General features: G+C 45.4%; 2 protein-coding genes across 2 annotated transcripts; one reads left to right on the top strand and one right to left on the bottom strand.

Annotated features, from left to right (window-relative positions):
- The first annotated feature begins 7,045 nt into the window (after positions 1-7,045).
- Positions 7,046-8,799, top strand: LOC109778302 (GDSL esterase/lipase At5g45910-like). Its single transcript, XM_020336858.4, has 3 exons — positions 7,046-7,373; positions 7,463-7,675; positions 7,773-8,799. Exons 1-3 carry the CDS (start codon positions 7,094-7,096, stop codon positions 8,504-8,506), a joined length of 1,227 nt encoding a protein of 408 aa, XP_020192447.1. The 5' UTR covers positions 7,046-7,093; the 3' UTR covers positions 8,507-8,799.
- A 249-nt stretch (positions 8,800-9,048) lies between these two features.
- Positions 9,049-9,959, bottom strand: LOC109778303 (membrane protein PM19L). Its single transcript, XM_020336859.4, has 3 exons — positions 9,648-9,959; positions 9,294-9,559; positions 9,049-9,203 (listed from the first exon to the last, which is right to left on the bottom strand). Exons 1-3 carry the CDS (start codon positions 9,772-9,774, stop codon positions 9,081-9,083), a joined length of 516 nt encoding a protein of 171 aa, XP_020192448.1. The 5' UTR covers positions 9,775-9,959; the 3' UTR covers positions 9,049-9,080.
- Positions 9,960-11,310: the final 1,351 nt, after the last annotated feature.

Here is an 11,310-nt window from a genome sequence, read left to right as displayed (position 1 = left end):
ACCTGATGTTACTCTTGAAGTTACTCCCACTATGGTCAATCTGAGAGGGTGTTGTCGCCGGGAGCGAAGTGCATCAAGGTTGCTGAGGTCTCCGTCCCTCTCGCAGGAGATCTTGCACTTCCTCGGCAGGGTCATGGCCTTCTTTCATAACAGTTCCTTTGGAGCGTCGTAGTCCTTTCCTTGCTGCCGTCCGCGACGCTGGCATAGACAATGCTACGGGCTCGAGTGAAATTTCAGGCAGAGATGAGCCGAGGCTACTTATATGGATCACATGTTTTTTTTCGAAAAGGGGGTTGATCCCCGGCCTCTGCATCAGAACGATGCATACGGCCATATTATTAATAAGCAAAAGGTTCAACATAAGTCTTCAGGTCTCCGAAAAGAACGAAAAAAGGCTCACAAAGAGCTAACAAAATACAGGAAAGCCACAACCGGCCGGCATAAAAAGAGATAGGAACACTAAATGCCTATTCTATTACATGACCGCCATCCAAACCGGTTGAAGATAGCCCGTGCTACCGTCTCCCATCGGATAGATCTAGTAACCATACGCTCCCTGGCCTCCGTCGGAGTGAGTAGCGACCACATACGGATCAGTGCAGTGGCTCGGAAAATAACCTGCAAGAAATGAATATTTGTTGTTCTGTTAACCAAATCGTATCTGCAGTTCCAGACTACCCATAATAAAGCACATACTCCTACACGGATGTGTCTCGCTATTTCTGAATCTATCCCGTCTAGCCACGTCCCAGATAATGTGTTGATAGTATTCGGAGGAGTAATATTAAATGCTATGTGAACCGACCGCCACAATTTTTTTGCCAAAGGACAGTCAAGAAAGAGGTGTTTGATGGATTCATCACTATCACAGAAACTACATCTTGTAGATCCTATCTAGTTGCGTTTTGCCAAATTATCCTTAGTTAAAATGACTTGTTTATGGACAAACCACATCAACACTTTAATTTTTAAAGGTACTTTGACTTTCCAAACATGTTTCGAAGAAGGAATAGAGCTAGAGTTGACAACATCCAAATACATGGATTTAACCGAAAACTCTCCCTTCTTAGTTAGTTTCCAGCACAACTGATCAGGCTGTTGAGATAGCTGAACATCCATCAATCTTCTCACGAGATGGAGCCAGGCTTCCCAACGGTTTCCCACTAGCGTCCTCCTAAATTGAATATTGAGAGGAATGGATTGTAGTACTGTTGCAACGTAAGCGTCTCTTCGCTGAACAATACTATAGAGAGAAGGATATTGGATTGCAAGGGGCGTCTCCCCTATCCACGTATCCTCCCAGAATCTTGTGGTAGTACCATTTCCAACTATAAACTTTGTCCTATTGAAAAAGACTGATTTTACTCTCATCAGTCCTTTCCAAAAAGGTGAGTCAGTCGGCCTCACCGTCACCTGGGACAAGGTTTTTTATTGAAGGTACTTATTATGGAGAATCTGAGCCCATGTGGCATCCTTCTCTACAGATAGCTTATACAGCCACTTGCTGAGAAGACATTTGTTCTTCACCTCTAAATTTTCAATACCGAGGCCCCCTTGGTATTTCGGCCTACAAATGATGTCCCATTTAGCAAGTCTGTACTTTCGTTTGAGTTCATCGCTCTGCCAGAAGAAGCGCGATCGATAGAAATCAAGCCTTTTTCGGACTCCAACTGGTACCTCAAAAAAGCACAAGAGAAACATAGGCGTACTCGTGAGAACCGAGTTAATAAGAATGAGTCAGCCTCCGTATAACATAAGCTTGCCCTTCCAGCAGCTTAGTTTTTCTCAAATCGATCCTCAATGCACTTCCATTCATTATTTGTAAGCTTGCGATGGTGGATTGGTATACCCAAGTACGTGAAGGGTAAAGCCCCCAATTCGCACCCGAACAATTGTTTGTAAGCGTCTTGTTCGTCTTTAGCTCTTCCAAAGCAGAACAATTTGCTTTTATGAAAGTTAATCTTTAACCCGGTCAAATGTTCAAACAAGCATAACACCAGCTTCATATTCCTTGCTTTTGCCAAGTCATGCTCCATGAAGATGATAGTATCATCAGTGTACTGTAGGATGGACACTCCTCCGTCAACTAACTGCGGAACGAGGCCACCTACCTGGCCAGCATCCTTAGCCCTTCCTATTAGAATTGTCAACATATCTACCACTATGTTGAACAGAATAGGTGACATCAGATCTCCTTGCCTCAAACCTTTGTGTGTCTGGAAGTAATGACCTATGTCATCATTCACTTTAATTCCAACACTCACTTTTTGCGTGAAAGATTCTACCTGGTTTCTCCAAGCCTGATTCATAGCAAGGCCTGTTGAAGGAATGGCCATTTGACCTTATCGTACGCTTTCTCAAAATCCACTTTGAAAACTACCCCATCTAGTTTTTTCGTGTGGATTTCATGGAGTGTTTCATGTAGGACCACAACCCCTTCTAGGATGTTTCTATCCGGCATGAAAGCAGTCTGGGACCGCTGCACCACAGAATGCGTAATCTGCGTAAGCCTATTAGTCCCAACCTTGGTGAAAATTTTGAAGCTGACATTAAGAAGACAGATCGGCCTGAACTGCTCAATTCGCAAGGCCTCTGTTTTCTTAGGAAGCAATGCCAGCATTTTTTATAAAACTCCGCTGGGAAACCATCCGGCCCTGGAGCTTTATTATTCTTCATTTGTGAAATTGCTTCAAACACCTCTTTCGCCGAAAATGGAGCGGTCAAAATATCATTCTCAACAGCGGCAAGTTGAGGGACATCCTCAACCCTGGACTCATCCAAGGATACAAAATTATCCTCCGGAGGCCCAAACAGCTGCTTATAGTAATTGGTGATGTAAAGTTTTAGGTTTTCCTGTCCTAAAATCGTACCTTCATCCTGCTCAAGCTGGAATATTCTCTTCTTTCGGTGCTTGCCATTCGCAATCATATGAAAGAATTGAGTGTTATCATCCCCTTGGACGATTTTGCGGACTTTAGCTCACAGTGCCCACTTCAATTCCTCCTCTCAAAGCAGTTCTTTCAGTCTCATTTCCGCCTCCACTTTAGTTTCCAACTCCCTGGTATCTAGAATGGAGGACTCGGCTTTTAAATCTAGGGATTGAATAAGTACAAGGAGCCTGTCCTTTTCGACCTTATATATCTCAAATGCTTGGCCCACCCACGTAAGAAACTTCGTAGGTGCCTTATCTTGTTCTGTCATCGTTCAACATTCGACCTCCCTCCTGAATCTTTAGCCCATTCTCATGCTATCAGATCGAGGAACCCTTCTCTTTCGAACCACGCTAATTCCTGGATCACATGTATTTTCTTATGTATTCTATACATGGATCTGGGTTATTGAACTTTCCTAGTATATGTGGATCTTCATCTAGTAATATATTGTTTAGGGATCCATCTAGTATACGTTTATTGCATGTAGGCAGCGTAATGGATTATGGCTCTATACTTCCTATTCAACACACATGATTTTTCTTAACACAGTACAGACACAAGCGCTCATATACACGTGTATACAATCACCCCTATGAATGCACATACGCACACCCTACCCCTATCAGCATCTCCGAAAGACTGAGCCGGCATACCATCTTGAAATTTACAAAGTCTCCTCCCACTGAATGTGCATCGCCGGAAATCCTGAAATAATCCAGGAATAAATGTGAGCACCAAGACTTAAACCCTGGTGGACTGGTGATATCACAGTCCCTCTAACCATCCAACCACAGGTTAGTTTGCCAACACACATGATTTAATATATAGGAGTACCTGTTTGATGATAGACCCAATATGCACACAGATATTTTCTTTTCTTTTGGGACGATATGTTGGTTATTGTTGCATGTAATTTTCTAGTCTATTATTTTCAACAACTACATGCTTTTGTATCCTATTCCAATTCTAGTTCCCTTATACATGCATACACGTGACATTCCAATGTCCAATACGTAGGTACATATTACGTGCTAACATGTTAATTTAAAAACATTAAATCTCAACCTTTATTATTTTGATCAAGTGGTGCTTTTTTTGCGGGAAATTTTCCGATCTATTCATTTTCAATCAAGGCAGTACAACGAATACCAAAAATAATAAAAAATTATATCCAGATTCGTAGATCACCTAGCGACGACTACAAGCACTGAAGCGAGTCAAAGGCGCCCGCCCGTCATCGCCTCTCTATCGTCGGAGTCGGGCACAACTTGTTGTAGTAGACAGTCGGAAAGTCGTCGTGCTAAGACCCCATAGGACCAGCGCACCAGAACAGCAACCGCCGCAGATGAAGAATAACGTAGATCGGAAGGATCCAATCCGAAGACAAATGAACGTAGACGAACACCAACGAGATCCGAGCAAATCCACCAAAGATAGATCCGCCGGAGACACACCTCCACACGCCCACCAACGATGCTAGACGCACCACTGGAACGAGGGCTAGGCGGAGAGACCTTTATTCCATCTTCAGGAAGCCGCCGCCGTTTCGCCTTCCTGAGCAGAACACAAACCCTAATAAAACTAGAAGGAACGACTAAAAACGAAGCCCTCCCGCCGGCCCTTGGCAGGATCCACCGCGCCTCCATGGCCCTAGGGCCACCGGAGACGAGGCAAACCTGCGTTGGAGCCAGCGAGAGGCAGAAACCCTAGCTACTTTTTTTTAGGAGGAGGAAGAGGCGGTGCTAATAATATAGCATATCTGAACAAACGTGATAGCTCATTTGTCTCTTGTCTTATAAATATATAAGTATATAATAGATAGATAGATTTAAGTTTCATTTAATATTGAGTGTTATATTCTTTTTAAAAAATTGTATGTTGAGGAGTTGTTTGACTGTTTTACTTTTTATAGTAGGTTTTATTTTAACATAGTACAGACGCGAGCGCTCAAACATATGTGCATACATTTACCTCTATGAACGCACACACACGCACACTCTATCATTATGAGCACCTTCGACAGACTAAGCCGGCATATCATCTTGAGATTTACGAAGTCACCGTAGACGCCTCGTAGTCGACGAGAACGTCTCCTCCCACTAAAATCGCATCGCCGAAAATCCTGAAATAAATCCAGGAATAATGCGGGCACCAGGACTTGAACCCTGGTGGGCTGAGGATACCACTGTCCCTCTGACCATCCAATGCATGGTCATGTATTCATTAAAACTGCGTGCGAAAAAATTCAAAAGGAAAAAAAGCATGCATATGCGCCGCACGTGAGAAATCTATATCTATATCTATACCTACTAATAAAGCAAGGTGTGTTTCTCCGATTTTTCATCCGTTCACCGCAAATAGATTATTATTTTTCTATCCGAGGTGGTACTAAACTTTCTATGTTCGTCTATTACCAAACGAAAAACAATTTGTGCAGAATTTCGTACATGGGCCGTGCACACTATGGCCCCGTAAAGTCAGCCCATTTTTTCTGCCATATAGCAATAAAAAATCCTATTTCCCGCTCAAGGTAGTAAATAGTTTCAGGTACGCACAGGGCGCCCAAAACTCAGCGGCCCATTTATGCTTGTGTTCTGTTTCCATTTTTCTTTTTCTGTTCCGTTCTCTTTTTGTTTTCTATTTCTTTTATATTTTTCTGATCCTAAGTCTATTTTTTACCTTTTTCTCTCAAATTCAAAATCTTCAAAAATGCTCGCAATTTCATTTTTATTCAAAAATTCATAAAAAATTACGAATTACATAAATGTGTTCCTATTATAAAAAATGTTTGGATTTTTTTGTTGTGCCAAAAAAATTTCAAAATTTAGAAAATGTTCCCATTTTTTCAAAAATGACTGCATTTTTAAAAAAATCAATAATTAGAAACATGCATTTTAAAAATGTTCCTAATTCGAAAAATATGCTTGTGTTCTGTTTCCATTTTTCTTTTTCTGTTTTGTTCTCATTTTGTTTCCTATTTCTTTTTTATTTTTCCCATTCTAAGTCTATTTTTTACTTTTTTCTGAAATTCAAAATATTCGAAAAATGTTCGCAATTTCTTATTAATAAATTCATAAAAAAATACGAATTACATAAATGTGTTCCTATTATAAAAATTGTGTGGATTTTTTGGTTGTGCCAAAAAAATTCAAATTTAAAAAATATTCCCTTTTGTTAAAAAATGACTGTATTTTAAAAAAACAATATTTGGAAAAAATGCATTTAAAAAATGTTCCAAATTCGAAAAATATTTTTGTTTTCGCGACATGTTCAAAAATTGGAAATAGTTTTTTCATTAAAGAAAAAAATTACTAAAACTCTTCTGAATCTTCAAAACATGTTCCTATTTTTAAAAATTGTTCACAACTTAAAAAATGTTCGTAGTTTTATAAAAGGTTCATGTTTTTAAGAAATATTTGTGAATTTCAGGAAATGTTCCATTCAAGTTTTTTATTCTTGCTTTGTCCAAAAATGTATGGAATTTTCAAAAAAGCATATGTTCGTAATTTGGAAAATGTTCACGTTGACAAGTATATTTGGCAGTACATAGTTATCAGTTTTTGAAAAGTTCAAAAAAAAAATTTCGACGTTGCATTATATTCTTTAATATTCACGCTGACCATTGGTTAACAGGACGCGTTTATTTGAGTGGCTAGCGACATGTGGTCTTGTCTTTGTGGTCGTGAGTTCGATCACTCCCATACTGGGCTTGCTCCGCATCCGGCACATCGAGGTAAGTTGGCTTGTTCAAAATAAAGGACAGCATAACTTATTGACTTCCATGTGCCAATAAAAAAGAATATGATGGTAATTATAATTGAAAGAAATTGTGGGCACGTGCCAATACAAGAGAATACGGACATGTGGGGGTCTTGATCCATTCTTATAATGAGCTAGAGGCATGCAATTTTATTATCCCGTTGCAAAGCACGGGCATGTGTGCTAGTAACAACAAAAATTCATCAGCGGGTCAAGGGGCTTGGTGTGAGCGACTTATTGCACCGGCTGCTGGCGCTGCCGTTCCAAATGCTCATAGCTACCAACTGTATCTGTGTATTTCTGTGAGGACAGAGGGACATGCACACTAGCTTTGCGTACCGCACTCGTGTATATATGTAGGGATCAGCTCGTTCTTGGGGTACGAAGAGGACAAATAATCCATGGCTCTTGCTCTAGCACGCCGCCTACTCATGGTGCTGCTCCTCGCGGGCACCGGCGTCGCAGCGCCGCCACCGCCGCCGCAGGTCTCGCCTTCGGAGGCAACGGTGGGCGGCATCACGGCCATCTACAACTTCGGGGACTCCATCTCGGACACGGGGAACCTCCTCCGGGAAGGCGACACCGGAATACTGCGTTACACCACGGGCCTTCCCTACGGCGTCACCGTCGGCCGCCCCACCGGCCGTTGCTCCGACGGCTTCCTCATGATCGACTTCCTTGGTACATGTCCATTTGTTCTTCAAGAAATGAGATGCACGCTTGCTCTTTAATATCGATCTTTGAACGAGTGAGCATTTGTGGTTGTGCAGCTAAAGATCTCGGCCTCCCGCTGCTGAACCCATACCTCGACAGGAGAGCGGATTTCACGCACGGCGTCAACTTCGCGGTCGCCGGAGCCACCGCGCTCAGCACGACGGCACTGGCCAACAGGGGGATCACCGTCCCCCACACCAACAGCTCCCTTGGAGTCCAGCTCAGATGGTTCAAGAAGTTCATGAGCTCCACCACCTACTCCCCTCGAGGTAGCGCGTTACTGCCCTTCACCTTCTCATCATGCTAATTAACTTGCCACCAAAGCACAAATTAAGCTGATGCAAAAAGGTTAACTTTGTATCGCAGAGATACGGAAAAAACTAGCGAGTTCACTGGTGATGCTGGGGGAGATCGGCGGAAACGACTACAACTACGTCTTCCTACAGCCCCGGCGGACGAACGGTAGATACGACCCGATCAGCAATGCCACCCGCAGCGCGGAGAGCTTGGCACACGCTCTCTCACTCGTACCCGAGGTCGTGCAATCCATAGCAGATGCAGCCAAGGAGGTGCTGGACATGGGCGCCACGAGAATGGTCATCCCGGGCAACTTCCCCATCGGGTGCTTGCCGAGCTACCTGAGCGCGGCGACGGCATCGAGCTCCACATCGCCGCGCGACGGCGACGGCTGCCTTGTCTCCTTCAACGTCCTGGCGCGCGCGCACAACGAGCGCCTGCGCCGCGCCATCGGGGAGCTGCGGCGGTCGTACCCGGACGCGAAGGTGGCCTACGCCGATTACTTCGCCGCCTACCTCGAGATCCTCGGCCACGCGCCGCGGCTCGGCTTCGAGGGCGGCGCGGCCCTGCGTAGGGCGTGCTGCGGCGCGGGCGGCAGGGAGTATAACTTTGACAACAACAGGCTGTGCGGCGCGCCGGGGACGACGGTGTGCGCGGACCCAAGCAGGCGTCCCAACTGGGACGGCATCCACCTCACGCAGCATGGTTACCGCGTCATGACCGAGCTGCTGTATCGCCGAGGGCTCGCGTGCCCGGCTGCGGTGAAACTCCCGCGCCAGAAGCCTTGCCCGCCCGTCAGTTGATGCGGGTCGTCACGTTTGTTGGCGTTTTGGGCCTCCGTCTGATGTAACCACATTTGGGCGAGCGAACTCGTGGTCGTGGGTGTCCAACGCAAGCAGAGCTGCTTCTTTGTCTAAAAAAACAGAGCTGCTTGTGTTCCTCAAAAAAAAAAAACAGAGCCGCTTCTGAATTTGTGAAAGCTCTGCTTCATCTGTCTCTATTCAGCGACCCAGTTGCGTACCGTTCAATCGTTCAATACGCTGTTGTATAAATGGAGCCCAGAATTAGTAATGTTTGCCAGATTTTGCATGAACAACGTTATATATTTGCCAGATTTTGTGCAGAATGCAAGAGTCCCACAAATTAGAGAATAATACTACTCGACATATTATGTGATTGTCACCCCCACCGGGCCGGAGACAATTTCACCGCAAGCGCACACACACCCTGAGAACGCCGACACGGTAGCATATATAATCCGCATATTCACATCACACGCACGCACACGCAAACCAATAATTCTCCTTGCCAAGATGATGATGATGATGCACCTTCAAATAGACCACACTGCATCGACGGCCGGCCTGCGTCGACCGATCAGACCCTTGCTCTGACACCCATGGGCGTCTGCTCGATGGCCGCGTTGGCCCCGGCGTGGAGCGACCCGACGCAGAGCAGCTGCGTCCCCGCCAGGATGATCGTGAACGTCTCCAGCGCGCGCTGCACACACAGATGAGCCGCGTTAGCTAGGTCACACAAGCACAGGAGGGATACGACAGATTCTCCATTGATTTACTGGTGCTTAATTACCAGGCTCGGGGGCCTCCAGCCGATGCTGATCTCCTTGCACGCCAGTCCCATGGCGAGGAGGGTGAGGGTCCAGGAGACGACGGCGGAGGCGGCGGCCGACATCATGCTGGCGGGGTAGCCCTCGGTGACGTCGCGCAGGCCGGTGAGCGAGGTGGAGATGCCGACTGCGCTGGCCAGGAGCGCGAAGATGATGAAGAACCCCGTCGCCAGGTTGCCCATCGGGAAGTAGATCGGGAACAGGCGCACCGGCGGCGACGCGCCCCTCACTGCATCAACGGCTCAGCAAATCAAACATACTGTAGTCGATGCGACACACGCACACATGCATGTGGTGCTTGCGCGCGACGGGCTTACGTGAGTGGGCGCTGTCTTCGATGCTGTAGTTGACGGCCCAGCCGGCGATGACGGCGACGACGACGTACATGATGAGGTTCAGGAACAGGAGGCCCGAGGCCATCGTCTTGATGCCCCCGCTCGCCATGCTATTGCTAGCTGCTGAACACGGGATGGATGCGCCGTACGTGCTCGTGTGCTCTGCTCGCTCCCTTTGCTATGCCGCTCCGGTCGTGGGGTGCTATCACGGCGTGGTGATCGGCGGCATATATAAGCGCCACCGAAATGCATTCCTCTGGTGGAAAGGTCGGCGCGCAGCTAAGAGACGCACACGAAGAAGCCACAGATATTCTGCCGTTTCTTTGCGAGTAAGCCAGCCGGTATGCCTTTGCTCGGGGTCTGCTGCTTTCGCGCTGAGCAAGGGACGGATCTCCTCTCCTCTCCTTGCACTGGGCCAGGAATTCTTTTCTTCGGCAGGTGAATAGGGTGATATGCTCGTGGACAGGGAAAGCTTTAGCTTCAAGCATGGATTGCATATGTTCTTTTCCCTCTTGCTCGGCAACGCCAGCCTCGAAAGGACCCCTCAGAACTTCGAACAATCTTTTCGGAAGGAAATTAAGGGGATTATTTAGGTGGAACAATAAGTTTTATGACAACTTGGCAATTGACCACAATTTTTCAACTTTTTTGGACACTTTAACGATAAACCATAAGTATTCAGCTTTTTTTAGTATAATAATCAGCCAAGCTTTATTGATCAGGGTTTAACCAGATGGAAATACCAAGATGATCACGGGGTTGGGCAAGCGAGACGTGGGTTCCACGATCTAAAGAATGAGAGAACTTGGCTAGATTATGGGCCTTGAGTTTGACGCTCAAGACGAATTTGCAATTCGCAGAACTAGATGGCATAGCCTTGATTTCCTTCACTATAGCTCTGTACCGATCCTGCATCAAATGCAATGTCAATCACAAGTTGCTTTGAGGCCAATGTGATGTAAAGGTTCTGCGGTGTAAGATCAAGATCAGACGCAATAGTGGCACGCTACAACTTTGAGAGTAGTAGGATCCATTACGTTGCTGATAACGATGGAGGAAGACCCTACAAACCGATCTTCTCCATTCCTAGGATCCATTACATGTTAGACTGTTGATAACTTCCTCGAGCTCATTTATCAGCCTATTAATGAAAATATGTATAAACAAAGGTATTTCCAACTTCACAATGTTTTCATGCGGTTTTTGAACAAAGCAAACAATCATTGCTTCACCCATGGGAGTATGGGAGTCGGAGTACGTTGATATAAACATGCGCTCAACTAGTTTCCAGCAACAAGCTCAATTACAGGTTTAGCCCGTTTGACGTTGAATCCTGAAGGAAATATGCCCTAGAGACAATAATAAAGTTGTTATTTATATTTCCTTATATAATGATAAATGTTTATTATTCATGCTAGAATTGTATTAACCGAAAACTTAGTACATGTGTGGATACATAGACAAATAGAGTGTCCCTAGTATGCCTCTACTTGAGTAGCTCGTTAATCAAAGATGGTTATGTTTGCTGACCATAGACATGTGTTGTCACTTGATCAACGGGGTCACATCATTAAAGAATGGTGTGATGGACAAGACCCATCCGTTTGCTTAGCATAATGATCGTTTAGTTTTATTGCTATTGCTT

Source organism: Aegilops tauschii, chromosome 1 (genome assembly GCF_002575655.3).
Source record: "Aegilops tauschii subsp. strangulata cultivar AL8/78 chromosome 1, Aet v6.0, whole genome shotgun sequence".
Taxonomy (NCBI): Eukaryota; Viridiplantae; Streptophyta; class Magnoliopsida; order Poales; family Poaceae; genus Aegilops; species Aegilops tauschii.
The sequence above is the reverse complement of the archived record's forward strand: the minus strand, read 5'-3'. Positions and strand labels throughout refer to the sequence as shown.

What these genes read in the sequence shown, in the direction of transcription:
- LOC109778302 (XM_020336858.4), top strand. Translation starts at nt 7,094, where the DNA reads ATGGCTCTTGCTCTAGCACGCCGCCTACTCATGGTGCTGCTCCTCGCG. An exon ending in CCTCATGATCGACTTCCTTG is followed by an intron (nt 7,374 to 7,462) that starts GTACATGTCCAT and finishes GTGGTTGTGCAG; the next exon opens with CTAAAGATCTCGGCCTCCCG. An exon ending in CACCACCTACTCCCCTCGAG is followed by an intron (nt 7,676 to 7,772) that starts GTAGCGCGTTAC and finishes TTTGTATCGCAG; the next exon opens with AGATACGGAAAAAACTAGCG.
- LOC109778303 (XM_020336859.4), bottom strand. Translation starts at nt 9,774, where the DNA reads ATGGCGAGCGGGGGCATCAAGACGATGGCCTCGGGCCTCCTGTTCCTG. An exon ending in CGAAGACAGCGCCCACTCAC is followed by an intron (nt 9,560 to 9,647) that starts GTAAGCCCGTCG and finishes CCGTTGATGCAG; the next exon opens with TGAGGGGCGCGTCGCCGCCG. An exon ending in GCTGGAGGCCCCCGAGCCTG is followed by an intron (nt 9,204 to 9,293) that starts GTAATTAAGCAC and finishes CTGTGTGTGCAG; the next exon opens with CGCGCGCTGGAGACGTTCAC.